The sequence below is a fragment of the Hyalella azteca genome, unplaced genomic scaffold (genome assembly GCF_000764305.2).
Source record: "Hyalella azteca isolate HAZT.00-mixed unplaced genomic scaffold, Hazt_2.0.2 contig13148, whole genome shotgun sequence".
NCBI lineage: Eukaryota > Metazoa > Arthropoda > Malacostraca > Amphipoda > Hyalellidae > Hyalella > Hyalella azteca.
The window spans coordinates 19,096-35,526 of record NW_025943080.1 but is presented as its reverse complement, the minus strand read 5'-3'; the positions used below and the strand labels follow the sequence as shown (position 1 = coordinate 35,526).

At 35.0% G+C, this 16,431-nt stretch overlaps 1 protein-coding gene across 1 annotated transcript; it reads left to right on the top strand.

The window, feature by feature from the left end:
• Nucleotides 1-1,100: 1,100 nt before the first annotated feature.
• On the top strand, nt 1,101-16,431 carry LOC108666450 (pyrroline-5-carboxylate reductase 2). The gene is made up of 8 exons (XM_018153327.2): nt 1,101-1,262; nt 8,453-8,523; nt 9,141-9,189; nt 9,367-9,517; nt 11,458-11,534; nt 12,448-12,551; nt 14,339-14,411; nt 15,618-16,431. Exons 1-8 carry the CDS (start codon nt 1,187-1,189, stop codon nt 15,797-15,799), a joined length of 783 nt encoding a protein of 260 aa, XP_018008816.1. The 5' UTR covers nt 1,101-1,186; the 3' UTR covers nt 15,800-16,431.

Below are 16,431 nucleotides of genomic sequence, written 5' to 3'. Positions count from 1 at the left end.
CCTCACGAGACATCATACCTCACGAGACATCATACCTCGCGAGACATCATACCTCACGAGACATCATTCCTCACGAGACATCATACCTCACGAGACATCATACCTTACGAGATCTTCCGCTCGCATGTTCCTGCGTCACTCGGAAAAATTTGTGAAACTTTGTCTGAATATTGACCCACTTATTGAAACTGGTTGGGGTCATCCTGACCCAGTTTGGACCTGCAAAGGAGCGTATCATTGCTACAGCCGATTATGTATGCATCACAATGTGGACAATGTGATCAATTCATTTTCATGAGTGTACAAATTATATCTTTTTAAGCCGGTAGGGTAGACGTTCCGGCAATATTCCGTTTTCATTTCACTATTCAATTTCTTTTTTTATTAGTAATATTTTAAGTGATTTTTTTCCCTCACGCCTGCTGTAGCCGTCGTCTTTTATTTTTTTCGTTTGTTCGTTTGTTTTTTTCGATCTTTTTTTCTAACTTTTCTTCTTGTTTTGGTTCCAGTCTTTACAAGTGCGGGAAAAGTCAATGTAAAGACGTCGTGTTTCGTCCTGATGGGTTACCTGCCACTTAAATAAATGAATTAGACATGTTGAAAATTAGTCATGTTGACACATTTTACGTACGTAGCAATTTTACGCCCTGTAGCACTGCCAAAGTGGATTAGGATGACCCACTGAGGCACTTAAAAGTGCATCATTATTTGGATAAGTATATATCAGTAATTGCGTAGTGTGATTAATTTTAGTATCGACAAGATAAATTTTACAGTAAAGCTCAATTACCTTATAGCGTCTGTTATTGACTGCTGAATCTAAACTTCTGCAAACAATGCTTTTTTTTTGGCGACCATATTGCTGAATTTTTATAATTTTCTAAACGGACTTAACAGAGAAAAAATCAGACTCCTAATTATATTATTAATTGGAACCATTGTGCTCATAGAGATTTTGTACTCGATTATTAATTGAACGATCATTTATCAAAATTGTGACATTTTCTTAACGACAAGTGGAGCGTATTATGTATGACCCGAGTATGGAATAGCGAAAACTTAAAATGCTGTGTTATGATGATAGCAATAATTCTTATTCCTTTATTTTTATTAGGTATTGAGGTCTAATTCAATAATCATCGTTTTCAATTTAAGTAACATTCCTGCAAATTATTTAAAAGGAAAAATGGGACCCCTAAGGATAAGTTTCATCGGTGCCGGAAACATGGCCCAGGCGCTGGCCAAAGGCCTCATAGCGTCAGGTATGTTTTAATCAATATATTTTGATCGGATGTGATATTTTTAAAGTGATTTAATAATGGTAATTTTATAATTTATAAATTGTATAATTAATTGAATAAATACATTAAATGGTTTTCAAAGCATTATTTTCTCGCAAAATTTTCCTGCAAGTAATGTTTTTGTTCAATGTTTTGCGCTCCAAAACTTACAAGTGCACGACCAGCGGAGATGGCTTAGAGTAGCAGTACATAGCAGCCTGTACATGTACAAGTGCACGACCGGCGGAGATGGCTTAGAGTAGAAGTACAGTGTAGCCTGTACATGTACAAGTGCACGACCAGCGGAGATGGCTTAGAGTGGCAATACAGAGTAGCCTGTACATGTACAACAAGTGCACAAACGGCGTAAGTGGCTTAGACTAGAAGTACAGAGTAGCGTCTCATAAGGACAGCCTCAGCCTTGCTCACGTCTCAGTTATCTGTGTGGGTTCAGAGATAAGAACATGCGCGCTCTCTCCTCTGTGTAGTGACATGGTGGAGCCATTGGGTACAGTCTAATGTGCGCAGTGTACAAATCATATTATATTATGAAACATGTTTCCGTATCCAATTTCGCTTAATTTGTTGGTGTGTTACAAAAAAATAGCTGCTTCTTATGACCTAGCAATCGCACATGTGAATATACATCCAATATTCGCTGAAATGTAGTCTTCACGACCGTGAAAGGAATTACGTAGAGTAATTAATTAATACTTATAATGCATTAATACATTAATAATTATTGATACTAACAATGAATTATGAGTATTATTTAGTGAAGTACTGAAAATAATTAGGGTACTTCTAGTAGTAAAAAGCTGCACTTATATAGTGGTCTAGAAACGGTAAAAGCACTCCAGCTGACAAGTGCCCACTCTAAATGATTGGTCTAACTGCCACTCAATGTAATAGCCCACTCTAACTGCCCATTCTGACTGACCACTCTAACTGCCCATTCTGACTGACCACTCTAACTGCCCATTCTGACTGACCACTCTAACTGCCCATTCTCAGCTCGCTCACGTCTCAGTTATCTGTGTGGGTTCAGAGATAAGAACATGCGCGTTCTCTCCTCTGTGTAGTGACATGGTGGGGCTATTGGGTATATACAGTCTAATGTGTACAATTATAATTAGAGAAAGTGTACAATTAAAGCAGTGTACAATTTTAATTATACTATGAAACATTTTTCCGTATCCAATTTTGTTTAATTTCTTGTTCTATTACAAAAACTACAGATACTCATCACTAAACAATCGTACATGTGAATCTTCATACAATTTTCGCCAAAATATAAAATATAATTATTACGATCGTGAAATGAATTACGTAGAGTATACTGTATATATGGTACAATAATGAATTATGAGTATTTAGTGATGTACAAAAATAATTAAAGTACTTATAGTACTGCACTGTGGTCTACTCTAAAAACGGGAAAAGCACTCTAGCTGGCAATTCTAACTGGCCACTCTAAATGTTAAGTAAGTGCCACTCAATCTAACATCCCATTCTAACTGCCCACTCTGACTGACCACTCTAACTACTGATGGCTGTTGCAAGCCATAATTGGACTCTTAATTAACCACTCACGAATTTTCCAATTACACCAAATTTCATCAGTCCCTTTGAAGTGCTGTTTCTCAGAAATCATTGAATATTACCTATTATTACAGAGCGAACTTTTATATTGCCCAACACTTTCATGTCGACATCATTGATAATTTTACTTAGATTTTTACTGTCTACGTGAATTTTTTAAGATAAAATACCTTGGCTCTTGAACTTGAATGTTTAAAGTCATGCCTATTTCAATGCTTATGCTGATTTAATGCTATGCGAAAAATTTCAAAACTAATAGCCACCCAAAGAAGAATAACTTGGCAGTGAAAGGAAATATTTAATTTTGGCAATCTTCGTCATGCTAATTAGTACATATGCTGGTATATGAACTTAATATTTTTTTCAGCACGCTACCCTTACTGAAAAAGTGTGACGTCATCGTGCCAACATCACACATGCTGTACAGGCAATCATTGATTAGCATAAAGGCATAAAGCTTAGCCACTTGTATATGCGGGATCTATAATCCTGCAGCCAATGTATTTTTTTCGTTGGAGAATCGTATATACTCGTATATTTTATGTCTATATTTTTTGACGCTATATTAATGTCCATAAACCGCGCACACACTGACTATTTACTAGCTACTCACTAATCGTTAACTAAATACGCATATACAGTATACCAACTTATGGCGTATTATATAGTGTTACAACTATATAGCGTGCTTCTCCCTAACTATTCAGTATTTATGCACGAACTATCCACAGATTATCCTCCAACTTTCCTATTCATTAACCACTAAATATTCAACTGCTATCCACTATCTAGTGGATATCAGTCACGAACTATCCCTTCACTATCCCCTAACTATCATCTCACTATCACTGACTATCTCCTCACTGTCCTCTCACTATCCTCTCACTATCCCNTATCCCCTCACTATCCCTTCATTATCCCCTCACTATCCCCTCACTATCCACTAACTGCCATTCCAAAGTTTGCAACTTGGCGACATTAGATCTAATGTTAACGACTTGAGTAATTGTTGCCTAAGTTTCAATTACACGCAATTTGTCACGAGACTAGCTTGTCAATGAGTTGTCAATTAGACGAGCTTGGCAATAAGTTATCCATTAGGCGAGCTTGTCAATTACTTGTTAATTTGACGAATTATTACTTGTCAATTAGACGAGCCTGTCAATAAATTGTCAATTAGACGAGCTTGTCAATGACTTGTCAATTAGACGAGCTTGTCAATAAGTTATCCATTAGACCAGATTGCCAATTACTTGTTAATTTGACGAGTTAATCGATTACTTGCCAATTAGACGAGCTTGTCAATAAATTGCCAGTCGTACGAGCTTGTCAATAAATCGTTAATTAGGCGAGCGTGTCAATGAGTTGTCAATTTGACTAGATTGGCAATGACTTGTCACTTAGGAAAACTTGTTGATGAGTTTCCAATCAGGCGAGCTTATAAATGACTTGCCAATTAGACGTGCTTGTCAATTAATAAAATAAATAAAGAAAATGATATCGAACTCTCCCAAATTATTATTTCTTCTCACGTATACCTTTGACATTAACCCAGACATTCCCAGCTACGCATATCTCCCTCATTCCTGACAGTTATTTCTCATTAACTTATTTCTCATTAACCTCATTCCGCTCTTTAAACCAAATTATTCCAGCCTCCACACCAGCCACCATATTAGTATGATGCCAATATACGGAGAGAAATGGGGGCCACTTTGTCCAAATCCCGATGCACTTTTGAAACTTTGTGGGGCATCCTCTCCTATTTTGGCTAGCAAAAAAGCACATCAGTGCTACCTGCAGAAAGTGAAAGTCACTATTTGGACAATACAACCACCATCGATTTTCATACCTCATCATACCTCACGAGACATCATTCCTCACGAGACATCATACCTCACTATTTACCATCGTTTATGACAGGGTTGCCAGACGTTCTTTTTTCCGGACAGACTCTGCGATTTAGTTTTTTTTTCAAGTGCGTTGGCCGGCTAACATTTATTATAGGGATACTTAGTAATAAAATTTAAAAAACTGCATATAAATGGGATTTTTGCACGGGAACCTACAAATATGCTAGTATATACTGAGTTAAGGGCCTTTTCTGTTTGCGGAATTTACCGTTTTTTTAGGCATTCTGGCAACCCTGGTCTATGCTATTTGTGCATATAGTCAGTTAAGATATGGTTAATGACAGTTATTTTTTAAAATGGATATTAAAATATAGGCCAATTTTAAAAACACTCATAAAATGGTCGGTGTTTGGCAGAGTCTATTAACTTAACCAATTTAACCATCAACTTGACCATTAACTTTGTCATTAACTTGCCACTAACTTAACCAATAACTTTACAATTAACTTAGCCATTAACCTGACCATTAACTTAACCATTAATTTAGCTATTAACTTGAAAATTAAGTTAAACATTAACTTGATTATTAACTTGACCATTAACTTGACCATTAACTTAGCCATTAACTCAACCATTACCTTGATCTTTAACTTGACCACTAACTTAGCTATTAACTTGACCATTAACTTAACCAATAAATTGACCATTATTACCTTGATCATTAACGTAACGATTAACTTGACCATTAACTTAACCATTAACTTGACCATCAACTTGGACCATTAACTTAATATTAACTTAACCCCTAACTTAACCATTATCTTTACAATTCAAGGGTCCAGCTTTGGATTGTCGGAGGGGCTGTCCGTATCCCTTTCCTTCTCACACTTTTCGCTGCCTAAGTTATAGCCAAAGATACTTATTTATAATTATATGATTCTAGCCATGTAATTCAACAAGTATCGATCGCTCAAGTCATTTAATACATGAATATTATCGATGGCTAAGACCTTGTAATGTAATCCTATTGATAACGTAAGCGTGAGACGTTTTAATGACAACGATGACCTATTAATGAGATAAATATGACAGCGATTGCTTGATATAAATAAGGCTAATAGCTAATAAAAAGGCTTTTGGCTAATTCAAGAGATAAAAGAGGCTAATGGCTAATGCAATAGATAAAAAAACTTATAGCTAATACAAGAGATAAAAAATATAACTCAGTACTCATTGCAGTGAGTGACAGAGAGCGCATTTTCTCGTCGACGAAAACTTGAGGTCACGGAAAGATGGACAGACAGACAGACAGACAGACAGACGGACATGACGAGCACAATAGTGCATTTTTTTCCATAAATAAGAAAATGCGCTAAAGAGGCTTATGGCTAAGGCAATAGAATAAAAAACTTATAGCTACTGCAAGAGTTAAAAGAGGCTAATGGCTAATGCAATAGATAAAAAAACTTATAGCTACCGCAAGAGTTAAAAAATGCTCATGACTAATGCAATAGATAAAAAACCTATAGCTAATACAAGAGATAAAAAAGGCTAATGGCTAATGCAATAGATAAAAAAACTTATATCTAATGCAAGATTTAAAAAAGGCTCATGACCAATGCAAGAGATGAATAAATTATTCACCACAGGCGTACCGCTGGCGCTGCTGGAGAGGACGCTGGGGCGGGGGCGGCGCGTGGTGCGGGGTATGCCCAACACGCCTGCCCTGCTGCAGGCTGGGGCGTCCGTCTACTGCAGGGGCGCCTGGGCCACCGACGCTGATGCCCACCTCACACACACGTATGANACCTCACGAGACATCATACCTCACGAGACATCATACCTCACGAGACATCATACCTCACGAGACATCATACCTCACTAGACATCATACCTCACGAGACATCATACCTCACGAGACATCATACCTCACGAGATCTTCACCGTTTTACCCCTCATCCCTCCCCGCCATCACGTGGACCGAGTGTGTTCCTGCGTTCACTCGGAAAAATTTGTGAAACTTTGTCTGAATATTGACCCACTTATTGAAACTGGTTGGGGTCATCCTGACCCAGTTTGGACCTGCAAAGGAGCGTATCATTGCTACAGCCGATTATGTATGCATCACAATGTGGACAATGTGATCAATTCATTTTCATGAGGTACAAATTATATCTTTTTAAGCCGGGAGGGTAGACGTTCCGGCAATATTCCGTTTTCATTTCACTATTCAATTTCTTTTTTTATTAGTAATATTTTAAGTGATTTTTTTCCCTCACGCCTGCTGTAGCCGTCGTCTTTTATTTTTCTCGTTTATTCGTTTGTTTTTTCGATCTTTTTTTCTAACTTTTCTTCTTGTTTTGGTTCCAGTCTTTACAAGNTTTATAAATTTATAGATCAAATAATATAATTTATATTATAAATAATAAATTATTAATTGAAGTAAATTATATATGATTAACACGTTAATTGCGTCTATGTCGTATTCAGGGCGCATTTCATACCGCACTATATGTGTTAAATCTCTCCATATTATTTAGTTCATACGTTTTAAAATTATCAGCATTTCATTTATATTGATTTACCATACGTATCTATACTCCTTCAACGTATGGATCTTTATTGCTTGAACTAATGTAAAATACTGCTTGAACTTATACATCTATACCAATGGAATTTATAGAAACAACGTATATTATTACAGGATACGACTGGAGACACGAACAATTGCAGTAAAAAGTTCTGTAATAAAATCGTTCTGAAGAAGAACCGCAATAGTAATGATGGTTTTACGAGCGCCTGCAGTTAACGATAACGTTGGCAGTAAAAAATTTAATGGCAATCTATGGCAATCACAATGTCCATCAATTTTCTAATTTCCTAATGTAGTCTTAAAGTATTTATTCAAGTATTTATTCGATCCATAAATTAATTATCGTTGGTTTGAATAAATATTTACATCCATCAATCTATAATTGCTGGCGAAACGGTTTGCATTTCGTGTTATTAAGATTACGCATGCTCGATTAGTTTCTGCTTATCCAAAATTATTTGTTTTTTAATATTATTCTGTAATAATAAATGCAAATGCTCATCACTATTGTAAAGTAATTGCAACACTCATTAGTATCGTATTATTTTCTGAATAACTAACCTGGGAAAGATAGTATTTTCTAATTAAATTGTTTGATATGCAACAGGTATTGGAAATCGCTTAAATTACAAAATTTATACGTAATGTCTTCCAAAAAAGGAATATAACATTTCAATAACTTGTTCTTCATATGTATATGATATAAATAAGAGATTATTTATCTGTAGTAATTGTGTATAACTTGGCATAACTTGTTCTTCACATATGATATAAATAAGATGTTATTTATCTGTAGTAATTGTGTATAACTTGGCATAAATTGTTTTTCACATATAAGATATATATAAGAGATTATTTATCTGTAGTAATTGTGTGTAACTGGCATAACTTGTTCTTCACATATGATATAAATAAGAGATTATTTTATAAATATAAAATTATAAGATTATAAATATAAGATTATAAATAAGAGATTATCTGTAGTAATTGTGTGTAACTTGGCATAATTTGTTCTTCACATATGATATGAATAAGAGATTATTTTATAAATATAAGATTATAAGATTATAAATATTAGATTATAAATAAGAGATTATCTGTAGTAATTGTGTGTAAATTGGCAGGCGTGACGCAGGCGTCCAACATCACAGCGGCCTCACCTGTAGCTGACCTGCACTTACTGCAGCAGATGCAGGTTAATTAAACCTGCATAAATACTGTTATTATTAACACCTGTTGCTTATGATACCTGTTATTGATAACACCTGTTACTGAAGATATCTGTAACTGATCATAGGTTAATTACACCTACATAAATACTGTTATTATTAAGACCAGTTGCTGAGGATACCTGTAACAGATCATAACTTCGTCTGCCGCAGCGGATGCAGGTTAAACATTACAGGTTATACCCGTAAATTTCTGCACCATATATATTCTTATATTATATAGGGTAAAATATTATATTATATTATTATATCATTTACAGCTTATGCCTGTAAATGGCTCATGAATCCTTCTTGCTGATAATACATGTTACTGATCCTAATTGATACTAATATTAGCTGGAACTGATCATTCCGGAAACTGTTTTATTCATGCTTCTGACTGTACCTGATACTGACATTACCATGTATGTTGAAAATCAATATAAAGGTAAGACTATAATGATATAACAAGGGTAAGACAATAATATAATAATAATATAAATAAATATAAAGGTAAGACTCAACTATTTGAATGTTGGATATGTGAATGAATGACTTTTAATTATATTTTGCATTAAAATTTTAATTATTGACCGTATTTTAGGAGATGGGGTGCAAAGTGAGTCACAGCAACACGGCAGTGACGTCTAGCAGTGACGTTGAGATGAATAAAATGTATAGCTAATACAGGAGCTAAAAAATGCTCATGACCAATGCACGAGATAAATAAACTTATAGCTAATGCAAGAATTAAAAAATGCTCATGGCTCATGCAATAGATAAAAAATTCTCATGACCAATGCAGAAAATAAATAAATTATTCACCACAGGCGTACCGCTGGCGCTGCTGGAGAGGACGCTGGGGCGGGGGCGGCGCGTGGTGCGGGGCATGCCCAACACGCCTGCCCTGCTACAGGCTGGGGCATCCGTCTACTGCAGGGGCGCCTGGGCAACCGACGCTGATGCCCATCTCACACACACGTATGATTTATACCCCAGACTGTTTTTTGGGATATTAATAATAATTAAATATAATTAATTATATTAAATTGAGAAATAGAAAATTTAATAAACAATTTAATTAATTAATTATTTAGGGGACTGGGCAACCGACGCTGATGCCCACCTCACACACACGTATGATTTATACCCCAGACTGTTTATTTGGATAAAATGTTAATGACATGAGATAAAAGAGAAATTAATTAAATTAAATTAAGAAAGAAAAAAGTTATTTAATTAATTAATTAGTCAGCGGCCTGGGCAACCGCCGCTGATGCCCACATCATACGAAGGAATGATTTATACCCCAGACCTTTTACTGGGATAAGAAGTTAATGGGATGGGAAGGTTAATCTGACCAGAGGGTCAATTGGATGGGAAGGTTAATCAGACTAGAGGGCTAATGGGATGAGGAGGATTATCATACGAGAGGGTTAATGGGACGAGGAGGTTAATCGGACCAAAGGTTTAATGAGATGACACAGTGAACCGGGCAGTAGCCAATGGTTAATAGGACCAGAAGGTTAATCGGAGGTAAGTTAATTAGGAGAAAAGGGTTATTTAGACCAGAAGGTTAATTGAATCATAAGGTTAATCGGATAAAAAGGTTATTTCGAATAGAAGGTTAATCAGAGATAAGTTTAATAGGAGAAAAAGGTTATTTGTACCAAAATGTTAATTGAATCATAAGGTTAATCGGAGGGGAAGGATAATTGAAGAAGAAGGTTAATCGAACCAGAAGTTTATTGGACGAAAATTTGGCTGAGACCTGAAGGTTATTCAAGTAATTCGTTATAGTAGAACATCCAGATAAAAAGGTCCTTATTAGGACCAAGTAATTCGTATTAATCAAAGGTCTAAGCCAAACAATAATGCTGATCTATTATTATAGAAAAATTTTGACGGAATTCAAGTCGCCAACACGTAAGATTTCTAGGGTGATTATGTGTTATTGATGATTCATTGTAGATACTCGTAATTCATAGTTTTATGTGTTAAGTTAAAGTGGCCTCGCTAATGCGTAGAATTTTATTTATTGTTTTTTTTTCAAAGATTAATGGTCGTTAATAATAAGCAAAGAATTCGAGTCTAAAAATAATGTGAACATTTGCGGAGACTCAGTATTTGGAACTTTTAGAAATACTGTAATCAAGCATCTTATATATTTTCTAGTTATCGTAAACAAATTTATTGACCAATGAATTCTTTATTTATGAAGCATTAATACCTACGATGCTATTCCATTTTATTTTATAGTTAATTGATTGAAGTTTACAGTTATCTTATTTTTTTAATGCTGTTGCCAATGACCTAATGAATATTTTTTAACGCAATCAAAAATTGTTATCAAAATGTTTCAATAATAATCGAATCGCATTACTTTTTATTAAAATTACTATATTATTTGAATTTATACATTTTTAATCAAGATTTCTTTTATCCTATTATTGAAGATTCTTTTATCCTATATCCTATTATTTTATCCTTTCTTTTTTATTTTTAATTTCCATATTTTTACCGATAATATCATAGCATTATATACGTTTAATACCAAATAGCTAATATATTTTATTACTAATTACATGTATTTTACACTAATATATTTTATTTACAACAAATTTCATCTTATTATTGCTGATCGTACTTTCAGTACAGGCTTGAGTTTCTGTATCTCTAAAAATGAGTTAAACTTAGGTTTATAACTAAATATTAGATCATTTGTTGAATTTCCCTATTTTCTAAAAATGATTTTATCTTCTTTAGTTGTTTAATATTTGATTACATTTTGAATTGCCATATTTTTCATAAATAATGTAAGCATTAATACTGGTGTTCATTATTGATTACTTTTAAATTTCAATACTTACCAATAATAATTTATGTTACTTTTGGTCGCTCAATGTATTCTTCTTTTTCAGTTTGCTGTCGTCGGTAGGCGACTGTTATGAAGTGCCGGAAAAATTCATGAACGCAGTCACGGCTCTCAGTGGCGCTGGTGAGTCGGCTTTATTAAATAAACATATTTAATAAAGCAAACTTCAAAATAAACATATTTAATAAAGCAAATGAACATATTTAAAGCAAAATAAAGAAATGGAGAGACTTATAATAAGCTTTCTTGGAGTTTTGAAGCGGAAAAAGTATATGTGCATACGTTGTTATCCGTACTGTTGTTGTATATTCAGACTTTATTTAGACATCAGTAGGTATTTAAATTCATTTATATGCACCAGTTTATCATTCAATGGAACAATTGCCTTACTGTCATCCTTGGTTCTTCATAACGGGAAAATGTATAATTGAACATTATTTAAATTGAATCTATTATTAATGATGAAATGAGCAACAAGAGTCATTCCCGTTCACAAGTATTGAGCAACAAGAATTTTCTGGCCCTTTAAGATCATATACGAAATACTGCTTCAAATTTTGCCCTTGGTGGACGTTTTACTACATAATTTCGTTTCTGTTCAATTCGTAGAATTTTTAATATCAATTTCAACAAAATCCGTCCATTCCTGATACGTATCCGTCATGAATTTCTACGCCAATGAGTATTTATTGTGGCATGAAATAAAAATAAAATATACTTAGGTCCAGAAACCGCCGCCGAAACATTCCCATCGCCTTATTAATTTCAACCTCATCCTCATCATTTAAATGCTATAAATTTTCAATCACAAAAATATTTACATAATTCATTATTCTAGTGAAAATGAATATTTATCGGCACTGTATAAGCAAACGGTTCGAAATTTTCGGAGTTTGCCTTATTTTCACGCAGGTCGAGCCTAACCATCATCAAACGGTTCTAACCTCCTCACAGTTAACCTTACTTGCATGCAGGTCCAGCCTAACCATCATAAAACGGTTCTAACCTCCTCACAGTTAACCTTATTTGCACGCAGGTCCAGCGTACGCATTTCTGATGATCGAGGCGCTGGCGGACGGGGGTGTTAGAGAAGGTCTGCCCAGAGCGCTGGCCATCAAGCTGGCCGCCAAGACCTTGCTGGTGCGTTACTCTGTCCATCAGCGGCCGTACAATCAGAACTAGCATAAGTACACTTAGTGGCTTTAAGTACACATAGTGGCCTAAGTACACGTAGTGGCCTAGGTGCATATAGTGGCCTAAGTACACGTAGTGGCCTAAGTACACCAAGTGGCCTAGGTACACATAGTGGTTTAAGTACACATAGTGGCCTAAGTACACATAGTGGCCTAATTACACATAGTGGCCTAAGTACACGTAGTGGCCTAAGTACACCAAGTGACCTAGGTACACATAGTGGTTCAAGTACACATAGCGGCCTAAGTACACATAGTGGCCTTAATTACACATAGTGGCCTAAGTACACGTAGTGGCCTAAGTACACGTAGAGCCTTAAGTACACATAGTGGCCTAAGTAAACGTAGCGGCCTAAGTACACGTAGCGGCCTAAGCACACGTAGTGGCCTAAGTACAAGTAGTGGCCTAAGTACACGTAGCGACATAAGTACATACATGTAGCGGCCCAAGTATGCGTATCGGCCAATTTCTCGTCTGTGGTTGGACGGGTTTACTTACAAAAGTCGCCAGTGATTGGCTGACGGAGTTCGTATTAGCTCCGTCAGCCATTCAATGACGGCTCTTCAAACCATAAACGCTTCAATCACAGACGATAAGTCGGTCGCTACGTGAACTTGAGCGAGTTTTGAAAGATATTAATGATCATATGTTGACAGAATGTCGGATTCTCAGCTTCGAATGCATTTACCACTCAAATGTTACGTTTGATTATTTTTCAAAGTTTCGTTGGGAAATAACATCATGGATGTAATGAGAATGACGGAAAGACAGAGAATGGAGACAGAGAATTGCAATTCTTATGAAATTTTGCTCGAAAATTGTATAAGGAGAGAAAAAAGCGAATTAGAATTTTGTTGGATAAAAGTTATATTATTAAATATTAAAATAACACTAAATTTTAAAAATTATTTATAACATCGCTCCCTGATGAAATCTATTATATTTGAACGAAAATGTGCTGCCTGTGGTTGATATTTATAAATTGAATCATTCATTTGGACGATTAAAGTCATGAATCCCCAATTCCGTCTAGTACCACAACACATAGCTGTTAGAGAGATGAGCGAGTTTTTTTTTTTCAATTGAGATTCGCCTTTTGCCCGTGTGTGAGTTGTCCTGACTCAGTTTGGCTCGGTAACAGAGCGTATATCAATGAAACATCCGATCTTTGCCCGCGCTTTAGGTGAATAGGTGAGTCACTATTTGGACAATATGTACCATTCAATTCTATTCATCATGTTACTCGGTATCAACAATATCAGCAACTCTTGATCCAACAGGCAAACGACGTTGAAGCAACGTTTAAATTAACGCTGATTTAACCATACAACGTTAATTTTAACGTTGATTCAACGTCAGATGTGCGGTAAGTATCAGTTGAATCCTTCATCATTTTCCTATCAAATCCTTCATCATTTTCCTATCAAATCCTTCATCATTTTCCCTATCAATTTCAAACGACGTTAAAGCATCTTTTAACTAACGCTGATTTAACCATAGGTACATCGTTTATTTCAACGTTGATTCAACGTCAGATGTGCGGTAAGTATCAGTTGAATCCTTCATCATTTTCCTATCAAATCCTTCATCATTTTCCCTATCAATTTCAAACGACGTTGAAGCAACGTTTAAATTAACGCTGATTTAACCATACAACGTTTATTTCAACGTTGATTCAACGTCAGATGCCTGGTGGTATCACTTGAATCCTTCATCAATTTCCTGTCCTACAGGGCGGAGCACGGATGGTCCTTGAGTCCGACTCCCACCCCGGCGCTCTGAAGGATGCTGTCTGTTCCCCAGGCGGTGAGTGACTTCGGTGATCAGGCATGATTCCATGTGAATTTTTAAAAAATATAATACAGTACATGAAAATTTTAAATAGAAAATAGATTAATTGCGAATTTTTAAAGATATAATGCATGAAAATTTGAAGTAAGTAGTACATTAATCATTTAATATTTTATTTATTTTTATTGAAGTCCAGACTATTCTCTGTTCTTAATTAAAACTTGCTTAAGGGAAGAACTTCTGTCTTACTCTATCAATATGTTATGTATATATAAATAAATAAAATATTAGAACATATTTTTCCGTATAATAAATAAACGGAACGATGCCGGGACACCACTCAATAAATATATATGAATAACAAATCTGAATGAAAAGGTACAAAGTAAAAACACAAAGTGAGTTATTAACTAATCTAACAGTTAAAAAAGCATCAATTTCCCTAACCATGAAACCATGTTTTGACATTCAATCATGAAATTTAATTAGTCATTTTATAATCTACTATACGCCAGGAAATATTTTTTCATTAGTTAGAGAAAATTTTCACCTTCATCATCACAATAAACTTCAAGTCAATACATTAATTTTTGTCATATAAGAACAAAGGAAAAAATCAGCATGGAAAATACCGCAAAAATTCTATATATTTCTTTAGAAAATGATTGATAGTTCAGCTCAATTGTCACTTCGGAAATTCACATGCGTCGTTATGACGTCACGTAACTTTTTTAGACTAGTGGAGCATAAAGGAAGGAGTTGATGAACCGAAAATTTTCCAACATATCTTCCCTCTTCCGGCTGGACGCACTCATGCCTGGTAGTGCAATGTATACAATGTATACAATCGTGACTTCAGAAATATAATTTCCATTTACGCTGTTTCAGACTTGTCAATTTAGGTTTTAAAATCCATTAAGCTGATTTCGATCGTGCAAATTTATTGTAGTTGTGTTCGAGAACTTTACAACTGGCGGTAGAACTGGTCTTAGAAACGTTTTATAAGAAAATATAATGGATTTTTCTGTCGTTTTTTTTTTTGCCTTTAAATTATCTGATTTGGATAGGAAAATATTTTAATATATAAATAGAAGCCATGTTCATCGACGTGCAATTATTAAAAATGGTTTATTATTTCAGCTGGCGTAATTTTTTCTTGAAATACAATTTTATGAAGCGATAAATATTTGAACATCGATTCATATATAAATATTACGACAGGTTGCACGATTGCTGGCGTTTCTGCGTTGGAAGGAGCCGGGGTGCGTGGAGCTCTTATCAACGCAGTGACGCAAGCCACACTGCGCGCGCAACAGCTCGCAGATGTTGCCAACACTTCCAGTAAAAACGAGCGTCGGGTGACTCAAGATGCAGTTGACAATATAGTCAAAGTTGAGAACTGATGTAATTTGTGATGAAATTAGTAGTACGGGACTTGTATTCTGACCACCCTCTTGCGTTTCAATGAGATTCGTTTGTGCATTTGTAGCTTGATTGAATTTTATTGTGGTATACAAATTGGATCTCAAACGCAGGCATATTATCGCAAATAAATATTTTAATATTTTGAATATTTTTCCGATAACTACGCGGGTGTTTTTATTGAATTTGCTAGTAGCAGCTAAAAGGATACGTGAGGCGTGTTTATCATTACGTGGAATGTTGTGGTACACAGCCTTAGAAGTGCAGTAGATATAATAAATAATATTAGTTTACGACTCATGTTAAAATTTCTGTTTAGCATAATCGCACGATCAAAACTTTAAATTTAGAATGCAACCGCATAATTAGTTATTTTGAATATGCCTATCAATATAAATTCTTCATAAATGAAGATCAAAAGTTGTTTGCTCCTCATAAAGACAAAGTTCAATTTATTCAGCCATAATAAGATACAGATTCTATTCTTTTTCCAAAGGAGCGTCGTTTTCATACGTTAAATCTTTCTCAAAATGATGAGTACTTGAAACACCTTAATGCCGTACATTTTCAATCATTTTTAATATAAATTAAAATTTTCAAATTCATTTCATTT

Coding starts and splice junctions, on each gene's coding strand:
- LOC108666450 (XM_018153327.2), top strand. CDS start 1,187: ATGGGACCCCTAAGGATAAGTTTCATCGGTGCCGGAAACATGGCCCAG. Junction 8,524..9,140: donor ACTTACTGCAGCAGATGCAG/GTTAATTAAACC, acceptor ACCGTATTTTAG/GAGATGGGGTGCAAAGTGAG. Junction 14,412..15,617: donor TGCTGTCTGTTCCCCAGGCG/GTGAGTGACTTC, acceptor ATATTACGACAG/GTTGCACGATTGCTGGCGTT.